Source organism: Setaria viridis, chromosome 5 (genome assembly GCF_005286985.2).
Source record: "Setaria viridis chromosome 5, Setaria_viridis_v4.0, whole genome shotgun sequence".
NCBI lineage: Eukaryota > Viridiplantae > Streptophyta > Magnoliopsida > Poales > Poaceae > Setaria > Setaria viridis.
The window spans coordinates 2,019,360-2,029,908 of record NC_048267.2 but is presented as its reverse complement, the minus strand read 5'-3'; the positions used below and the strand labels follow the sequence as shown (position 1 = coordinate 2,029,908).

Here is a 10,549-nt window from a genome sequence, read left to right as displayed (position 1 = left end):
CCGGGGGGAATGTATGCAATTCTAATAGAACACTTAACACAAAATGTGACCACTAGATCTAGTCATACATAATTCTCATTTGGTTTTGAAGTTACTTCAGATCAAGTCATTCTATCATACTAGCAATATCACACTTAATGTGTTACTGAAGTTAAATTGATGTGTTCAGGCATCTTACATCGATGCAATAAAGTACATTTGTATCATGGGATTTTGCTATGATTCAATCCATATTTGCAAGAATAATTGCGCACTATTTCATGACAAGAAATTTACCAAAGCCGATGTGTGCACATCGTGTTGTGAGTGGATTACCAATTTCTACCATTGTTAATATAGAAAAACCTAACCAGTATGCATGCATGATATGTGTCTTCATGCATATTTATTTCCATGTTAAATATATAGCTCAAGCTAGGATTTCAAGTAAACCCATTCTGAAACACATGGATGTACGATGTAATAGAAAAAAAACTATGAAAAAAGTATACATAGTAAATGGTAACTAAAGTATACCATAGTGGAACAAAAATAAGAAAATATCGATATAAGTATTGTGTTACAATAAGAACAAATGCATGAGACCCATAAAAATAAGCAATTTTGATTAGCCTATGAGCCCACATTTATCCATGAATGTCTAAAAACTATGTCTCTTTAAATTACTAGTACGTGAAAGAGTACGGGTTGATAAATTAATTTTATTAAGTACAAGTTGAACATGTGTAAAGCCGATCCTCGGATATGCGCATAGCATGGTAAATTTTTCTCTCTCTCCCTACAGTCCAATTTGACACAACTACTATTCCAGATTCAACAAAAGCGTCTTACGAACTTTAACTCATACAGAGGCATATGTACCTTAAGATCCAACAAATGCTCAAAACTCCAAGGTTACTGAAAATATAAGAAGCTTCCAATCAACTCGATGGCATGTGGTTGCACATCTTTGTTGCCTTATTGGTGTTGGGTAGGTATTGTCTCACGTGTATTCACAATACATTATAGGTATAACGTTACCTTTTTTCGGCTTTATTTTTATTGCTGCTGAAGGGACAGGCTAACTGCTTATTATGAGATCCATTTGTTCGTTTTAGCTTTTAATTTTTTAGGACGCTGCAGAAATATTTTGGTGTTTCCACTCACATGGTGGAGATTGTGAGCTCAACCATCCGGCTCCATCAAAATTCTCTCGAACTGTTAGCTTCGATCGAGTACATTTATGCTAGCATTTCCAAAACCCATTGCCTAATAATGAATGGTCAATTAGGTACTGAAGTTTCCTGTATCTAAAGAACATACATCGTCAAATTTGAACCTTGCTTATTGACTTATTTTTACCGCTTGCATTCTATTTTTACTTGTCGCACTGAACATTGGGCTAGTTGAAGTTATGTATCTGTTTGATCATTAGTAATATCCAAATTATACATACATAGCTGGCTAGTTTGAAAGGTTGATCACACACGTCGTAGCATGAAGATGGCATTTTGAACAAATGTAGCGATTTCATTTGCTTGAGACCTTTTGCAACTTGTAAGACGTGTCAGGAACATACATATACATAATTTATTTCCTTAAGACATGTATAGTATGTAACAGATTGGCTGAGATGAAAAATGGACAGCAAAGTGTAGTACAACCAATGCGAATCAAAAGAATGGATGGAACAACAAAAACCAAGCTTAAGGCTCAACTTGATCTATGAACGTGTGTGTTGGCTGGGCACGCAACGGCCTCTTCTTCAACCTCCATTGCTGCAACAAGTACGTCAACCTTCTTAGTACAGGCGGTGGTTGATGACGCTGCACTTCTTCCTGATCTCGCCCTTGCTCCCGGCCGGCATGGGCAGCTCGCTGAGCTTAACCAGCGACTCGGCGAAGTCCTCGTCCCAGAGCGTGCCGTTCTCGGCGTACTCCTTGACATGGCCGAACGCCTCCTTGTGCGTCAGCAGCGTCCAGTCGGAGTGGAAGGTGACGATCTTGGCGAGGTTGTTGTGGTAGTACGAGTTGTCAAGGAAGTCGGGGATCTTGCGAACACGGCTGGTGAACCCCGGCATGAACCTCGCCACGACGTCGTAGTCCTCGTCGCGGACGTTGTTGTCCACGGGGGGGTTGCCCTTGGCGCACTTGTACTTGAGGAGGTTGCGGTAGGCCGGGGTGATCTGGTCATTGGGCTCGGAGAGGCGGCCGGTGAAGGACGAGCAGTGGCCCTGGCCGATGGAGTGCGCGCCGGAGAGGATGACGAGCTCCTCGATGGTGAAGTTCTTCCTGGCGAAGTTGTCGATGAGCTTCTGAACGTCGTCAGCGGAGTCGGGGAGCTCCGCCTGGGCCTCCTCGGCCTTGGAGACGAAGCCGTCGAGGCGGCCGGCGGGGACGTCGAAGTGGACGTGGCCGTTGCTGAGGATGCTGGCCGCGTCACGGGCGGCGTAGATGAGGATGTCGGAGCAGGAAACGACGTCAGGGCACCTGTCCTCGACAGCGGCCTTGATCTCCTCCAGAAGGTCGAAGGCGGCGAGGCCGATGTTCACCGGCGCCTCCTTCTCCGGGTGAGGGTTGTCGTAGGACGCGTCCAGGAGGACAGAGCCATCGCACCCCTGCATAAAAGTAACAAATCATTAACTTCCATGCCCATTTTAATCACCCGTAGTTACTGGCTACGTGCATTGAACAACCGCACATGGTTAAACTAGGTTAGGTGAATTGCCGATGCATGAAACTATATTAGAAGGTGAGATCAGCATGCGAATGTGTGTGCTTACCCTGACGAAGCAGTCATGGAAGAGGAGGCGGACAAGAGCGGCGCCGGTGCGGCGGTTAGCCTTGAGCGCCCTGATGACGTGCCACTTGACGACGTTCTCCAGGCCCCTGCATTTCTTGCTGTAGTACCCGACCTGCAGCTCGCCGGCCTGCGCTGACGGCACGGCGGCGAGGAGCACCGCCGCCTGGACGGCCACAAGGGCGAAGAGCACAGCCGCCGAGAGCTTCATGTTTCTGAATAAGCTTGACCAGCAGCTAGGCCTCTAGCTACCTGGTTGATGCTGAGCTCAGGCTTCAGGGGCTAGCTGGTGCTCTGCGATATGATGTGATGTTGTGCTCTGGGGATGGGCCTGCGCAAGGGTTTATATTGCCGGTTTTGCCACGGTTAATGATTGAGTGCGTGCCACCGATAATGAGAGCACAACGAGCTAGGGAACGTGTCCGCCTTGCGACTTTGCTGAATGAATAATGCGTCCATAATCTTATTAGCTTCATAATATAGTCCGCGCCTAAAAGGTGCTGCCTGCTGACCTGGCTAAACGTGCCATTATATGCTGATACAGCCAAATAGGGGTTGTTCCAGCAGCCTAAAAACTCCAAAGGCCATCTCTCCGGCCATAACCATTTCTAATTAACACCATTATTGTGTGGTATATAGACATTTTATTTGTCCAATTGCAGTGATGATGATTACAGTAGATTATATTTCACAATCAGACGGTTAATGTCGATGTGAAAAGGTACTCGATCATGTGTTGAGCTCTTAAGTAACATTAATCACATGATAGAGACTCACACACACCTGGATGCGATGTGCTAAATAGCTTAGTTATTACACCAGCAACGGTATGGGTGTATGGTCGTGTGCACCGGTGGGGCTTCGATTAAACGAGAGAGCATCATCGATCCATCATTTGTGTGCGCATCTACCTAACGTTCAACAACCCTACGGCAAGAGTACGTGTACTTGCTCATAATCAATTCAAGGGAAGAAACAAAGGCACACGCCGTGTGTTGGGGCGTTGCTCTAGCAAATGAATGAATGATCATACATGAACGTCCAAGCAGGCTCCAAGCCAGTGGCGTCGTCACCACTGGTCACATCCCAGCTTGTTAGCCGGGTTGGTCCACCCATCCGTGATGCGTGGACACGCGACACCCAAAGATCTTCACACCACCGTTATGAAATGGTGACTGGGATCGAAAATCCGGGGAGGTTTTGTTTGTTGGGAGCGTAGTGTTCGTTGCACCAACTACTAGCTCCTTCCTGCTTGTGGGAACTTGTCGGGTAGGTTAAATGCCTGCAGCAAAATGTAGAAAGATTACGTCCCCAGAAATATTGGTCAGGGTTGCGTTTCTAGTTCATGGAAACCAAACCATATCTGATCTATATAAACGCATGAAAGGGGATACGTTTGATCTCTATCATCTATGAACTACTCTAATATATGGTCTGCTTAACCATGAATTATATTTAGCGTGAAAGGGCCCTTATTTAATAGTTAGACCACCTAAAAAGCACCCAGCGTCCGTGTTCAAATCCTCGCATGGGCAAATTTACATGGCTTGTTTCTTAAAATAAAAATCCCTTCACTAGCAAAGCTGGGGTTCGGGATTTTTCTAGTTCAGAAAAAGGTTGCTTCTTCTTAATAAAAAAAACTTAGGGCGGTCTTACCTACAGGTCTTGTTTCTTAAAAAATCACCTCACTGGCAAAGCTAGGGTTCGCGAGGTTTTCCAGGCTGGAAAAAGGTTGCTTCTTCTTAATAAAAAAAACTTGGGGCGATCTTTGCCCCACCGGTCTAGTTTATCATTTTTCAAAAATGAACTATATTTATGTATAAAAGGCCTCATATCTTCTTTAATGCATGCCTTACCATGTTATAACATGTATCACAACAAAAGTGATTACTAACTCAGTTTGTATGGGCAAAGATATATTTCCAGTATTTAAGAATAATATAAAATATGTTAAATTTTTTTTACAAAATTCTACGAGTTGATAGGCTAGTTTTTTAAATTAATTAGGTTTTTAGAATTTATTACAATCTAGCAAACTTTCTGAAGAAATATTGATACTTATTGTCTTGTTTTACTCAAGTCGTCGGTAGTAGCTGATTTTCCAAGTTAAAGAATTAGTACACTTTTAATATAAATTTCACATTATCATCATCTTTTGTAAGGTAACTTAGATCTTGCATATGCTGTTATGCATAAGTCTGATTAAATCTTTGGATTTTCTTTTGTAAAACATAAACCCAACACTCACATGCACATACTTACATCTATGAACACCGCACGCACATCATGCACCTATGAACGCCTCTGAGAGTAGGCCAGTAAACTATTATCTTCTTCTCAAACATCAATCCTTGCAAAATCCCCACAATTATCCTAAGTAACTCTCCAAGTAATCTGCTCCATTTCATCATAATAATGTCAAATGTAAACTTATGTCCCGGGTTTTTGCCTATTTCCTACAGTAACTAGTAGCCGACAAATTATCTGGCTTTAGAAGCAGGAGAGCAGTCGCTGTTCTGCACTCATAAACAAATTGTCCAGTTTCTTCTTCTTAATCTTGTTAATGAGTGGAATGAGTTGCTGCAGTGCTTTCTTTGAAAAGGTCGGTCTGCTCTTAGACTGAGAACATCTTCTATCTAAGCCCAACTTCCTTTGAAAAGATACGCCCATAGACTGAAAGAACTTTTTATAACTCAGCTTCTGAACTTGTTTTCTTTTGTAAGTAGACAGGTGGAGCCGCATCTTTTGTGATGTGTTTGTTTTGACAATTCTCTATGGGTGGCTAGCAAAGGTCTAAGTAAAATCCAGTTGTGCAGTCCTTTAAAAATTACAAAGCATACCGATACATTTGAACAAATTCAAGTTTAAACTATATAACTTATTGAATCTGACATATATATAATCACCATGAGCGAATCTCCGTATCTCTTTAATTAATTCATTAGTTTCTTGTTGATCTCCATCTGCTTGCTGCATCTCAACGAAAATATAGAGGTACTTCCCAGCTAGCAGTTTCTTTTTAATCTTTGGATGTACCAGTATTAACTAACCTAAGAATTTTCCGCGGCGCGTATAAAATTCTAACGCTTTCGAGTCTACCGGCTTGATGGCCGGATCGTGGCGAACACGGGTGCCTCTCCTCTCCCCTTCCACAAAGCTTCTTCCAAAGAAACGTTCCCTCGAGGAGGTCGATAAGCATATACAAATTTAACAAATGGCGCCGACAGGTCACCAGTCTTCACGAGCGCGATGCGATTTCTCTAGGCACAGCCCAACCACCGTAAGCCGACGCATCCCTAGTTTTAGCTGTCTGGGCCAGTGGCATATCTGCTTTATTCCCCTACTTGTGTTCATAATAAACACATCATTGGCCTGTTTTCTATTGTTCAACTTCTTATCCATGAAATGATCGACTTGAGCTGTAGCACATGCATGCTCCGAGTTCTGGTCCCTCGAGGAAAAGAGGGAGGGTATAGGCACGCATGTGCAGGGCTGCACTTGTGTTTGATTTGCTCTCATTTTAATATATAGGAAAAATAAAGCCTTGTTATACGTTTGAGCCGGGGATCATGGGTATGGTTCCATGGACAAGTCATATGCATGAGCTCGATCGCAACAACTAGAGGCCGTACGCCCCCGGTTTGGTTGTTTTAAATTGGTGAAGTGGCTGCTCACGAAACTGGTGTACGTACTGCGTGTGTATGATTTGCACGATCGATGTGTGATGAACTGTGTGTCGTGCATGAACGATGGTATACATGTGTAGTAGTTGATCCCAACTCATCAGGTGCTTTGAATTCGAATCATGACGTTTCGGCCCATGAAAGAGTATGTACTATGTGTATGCGACATTTTCCACACGGTTGTTGATTTGATTCGGGAAGAACTTGAAGCTCTCAACAAAATATTAGAGCACAATATGCTTGCAGTGCATGTTACCAGAGTGCATAGTCCTCATTATTATATATATACACACATATATATAATGCTAGAAATTGATGAAATACGAAATTCAAGTTGATTAGAACAAGGGAATAACATAACCTAAAAAAGAATACACAAACAGGAACAAGGAAATTAGCTAGAGTTGCGTATGGAGCAAATTACGCCCTAGTCGCACAACAAAACAAGACCATTTTGCAGTTGCGTGTGGACTTGATCGCCCAGCTAACTGCACGATCGAGCACTAGCTAGGTTGTTCAGGAACGAAGCATTTCATACATTTTCTTCACTGGAATAATTAAAAAACTGGCAGAAATGATTGTTACTCGTTCTCTGGTCAATGCCTTTTGCTCGAGCACAACACTGCTAGATAAAGCATCTTGAGTACCGGTTACTAACCTCCTTTAGTACCGGTTGTGCACCCGGTATTGCTACTTCGGTACTAAAGAGGGACCTTTAGTACCGGGTCAAATAACCGGTACTAAAGGGGTACTAAAAAAGAAATCTGCCGACCGGAGCATTGGCCGCACCCCGCCACTGTCCGCCAGAGCGCCGGAGCCTTGGCCGCACCCCGCTGCCGTCCGCCCAAGCGCCGGAGCCCCGGCCGCACCCGTCGCCATTCGTCAGAGCGCCAGACCCTCGGCCGCAACCCGCCGCCGTCTGCCAGAGCGCTGGAGCCCCAGCCGCCGTCCACCCAAGCACCGGAGCTCCAGCCGCACAACACCTGAGCCCCGCACTAAAGAGAGGGAGGGAGGTGGCATACTTACGCTGCTCAGCCATCACCGTCGGTTGACACCATCACTGCTCCTCAGCCCGCCAGCTGCCGCCGCTGGATCTGAGGGAGAGGTGGTCGCTACTCCAAGATCCACGCGCTCCTTGCTCCGCCACGCCTGCCGACGCTCCACCGCCGCGCCCTCCCGCCGGAGCTCTGCCGCTCCTTGGTCCGCCACGCCCTGCCGACGCTCCACCGCCTTGCCGCACCCTCCCTTCTTGCCTCCGCTGCTCCTCGCCACATGTAAGAGGTGAGGGGCAAGCGGGAGGGGGAGGAGAGGGGCGGCGAGGGGATCAATCTGTACGGGGGGAGAGGGAGGGGATTCAACTAGGGAGAGAGAGGGGATTCCGCAGGGAGAAAAAGAGAGAGAGGCGCGGGTGAGAGGTTGGATAAGGGGGACGAGTGGATAAGTACGTGTAGGGAGAGGGGTGAGAGAGAAGGGGGGCTGACGCGTGAGGGGAGGTACTCCTTTAGTAGCGGGTGGAGGTTTCACTCGGTACTAAAGGTTACCCATTAGTACTGGTTGAAGCCTCCAATTGGTACTAATGTGCCTGAGGGCCTTTAGTACCGGGTGAAGCCTTCACCCGGTACTAATGGGTGATCTTTAGTATCGGGTGAAACTTACACTCAGTACTAAAGGGGTCAGGGGGGCTCCTCGGGGATCAAAATGCAACCGGTTTTGAGTTCGGAAATGCTGAGTTTTCCAGTAGTGCAAAGCACGTACCGTACCTGATCATGATTCATGAAATAACATCTCGTTCTTATTTGTCGCTGAAATTGAAATTAAATCGGCAGAAACGATTGCTCGGTCCTGGTCAATGGCTCGGCCAGGGCGAGCTTGCAAGCACGGTTGGTGCATCTCGGTACTTTATTTCCTCGTGTGCCATCTGCACGAAAAAGTCCCCTCGCTTGAGCTGCAAGCACACGGGATCGATCATATCCACCGATTGGCACACACGGGATGATTACATTGTCAACAAGAAGGGAGCTGCCGTGGATCGGTCGATTCTTTTTGAACTGTGATTTAGTTATTTTTTGAAAAATAATGTATACAGCATGAAGTCAGTGTCATCATCTTTGGATCTCGGTCCCAATTAAATTTGGAGTGCTATGGCCTCGCCGACAGTCTCTTCTGGTTACTTTTGGTTTTCTTTTCGTGCATGAATCCGACGTTTTAACAGCCCGTTCGTTGGGGTCTAATGAAATGAGACGAGTTCTGAGCGTCATGCATGCGCACAATCCATAACACAGGACAAGCTTGAATGATTGGGTATTTGCTTTCTTCTTCTTTTTTCTTTTCCTTCATAGTGTTGAATTTGAGTTTTGCTGCTGGTTATTATTTCTATAGAATACATGTTTATTAGGCGGCTTCTTCAAAATATGCCCGGCATTTGTCACATCATCAAGTGGAAGGAAAAATTGCCCGTCCATTAGGCGGTTTTATTTTTAAAAAAAACGTCCACTAGAAGGGTGACAAAGTAGGGTCCATTATTTGCTTCATTTTTTATATGGTGACTGACTAACTGGCAACAAAAGCCTAGTTTGTCATTTTCTTAAGCGTATGTGTTAAGAAACTCAGTCAGCCGGTGTAAGGATGGGCCAAGCTTTCTTTAGAAAACGAATGATGGGCCAAGCTGGATCACGTACGTATCCAAACGCACCCTTGGATTTTGCTCCACGCTATGCCAAAGCATCGATCGGCCGCGGCCGAAATTCGGCCGACGAATCGGCCGCCCGGATTTGGCAGGCCAGACGCCCAAAAATGAAGTGCAGGAATCAGGCCCTGCCAAATCGTGGCCAGCGGTCAACGGCAAATCTTCGGCTTGGCTGGCAGGGGGCTCACATTCACAATGTGGGTGGTCGGCTGATGGGCTCAATTTGGCCAACGGTTCCAATGGGCTAGCCTTGCCGGACAACAAAAGAAGGGAGAGCAAGGCCGCCGATTAGGTCTGAGGCCAATGACAAAGGGAACGATTACTCTCTTCCTTGGTGATGATGGTGGTGGTCAGGACGTCTGGTGGATGCAACTAATGACAGAGAAGAGGATACCTAGGTTCCAGTCAGTCAAGGCCGTGGGGCTAACTCTTTTGTGCGGCTGCAGACGCTGCCGAGAATCCGACCGACCTCTCGTTCCAACCTTTCTTTGCTTTGGCTCCCCACCTTTTATTCTGGTCAAACAACGCGGCCGCTCCTGATTTCTTCCTTTTCGCTGATGGCAGCCGCATGTGAGCGCATTAAGCCGATGCAACTTGTTCCGGCAGCTGATCCCTCTTTGCTCTCGGTGACCCGATCACCAATCTTATCCCGGCGTCTGCCCTGCCCAACAGTGAGCAACTGCATCTGCACCCAGATATTTTAAGGCAAACCACGTTTGACCGCACCTGAATCCAGCAAACAGATACGAGGACAGGAGTGCAGGACAAGCTCCGATCAGCTCGAAAGAGGGCAAAAACTCGCCTAATCAGGTTTGGAGGGTGCTGTCCCCTGAAAACCCTCCCTAACGCATGGTGACGTCTCTCATCTTTGCTCAGACCAAACATGGCCTCCGCATCACATGACAGCCAACAGTACACAAGGCAATGCTAATAACTCCACCACGGCAGGGAACGGGGCTGCAAAGCAGTTACCAGAATAAATAATCGGTAATGCTATGGCACCGACGCCCGGAATCTTAAATAAATCAGACGTGTATGTTTTAATAGTTAAATATTGACGTTGCAATTATTATTTCCGCATGTTTTATAATGAATGTTATGTAAATTTATCATGTAAAACATAGTGTTCATATTGCGGCAGGAATTTTCCATCCTAGAGTCGACGTAGTCATTTTTTTTTGTATTTTTTCAATATTGCATAATAAATATTATGTAAAACATAGTGTTCATATTGCGGCAGGAATTTTCCATCCCAGAATCGACGTAGTCATTTTTTTCGCATATTTTTTCAATATTGCAACTTTCAATGCTACGGATATTTTGTTTCTATGTATGTTGCAACCGACTGTCCGACGGGAATTAGCAGCGCTGATAAATCATCTGGCGAGCCGAACAACAGCAG

General features: G+C 45.6%; 1 protein-coding gene across 1 annotated transcript; it reads right to left on the bottom strand.

The window, feature by feature from the left end:
• Positions 1-1,544: 1,544 nt before the first annotated feature.
• LOC117855107 (peroxidase 2) lies at positions 1,545-3,106 on the bottom strand. Its single transcript, XM_034737384.2, has 2 exons — positions 2,762-3,106; positions 1,545-2,596 (listed from the first exon to the last, which is right to left on the bottom strand). The coding sequence occupies exons 1-2, from the start codon at positions 2,987-2,989 to the stop codon at positions 1,781-1,783; spliced, it is 1,044 nt and encodes a 347-aa protein (XP_034593275.1). The 5' UTR covers positions 2,990-3,106; the 3' UTR covers positions 1,545-1,780.
• Positions 3,107-10,549: the final 7,443 nt, after the last annotated feature.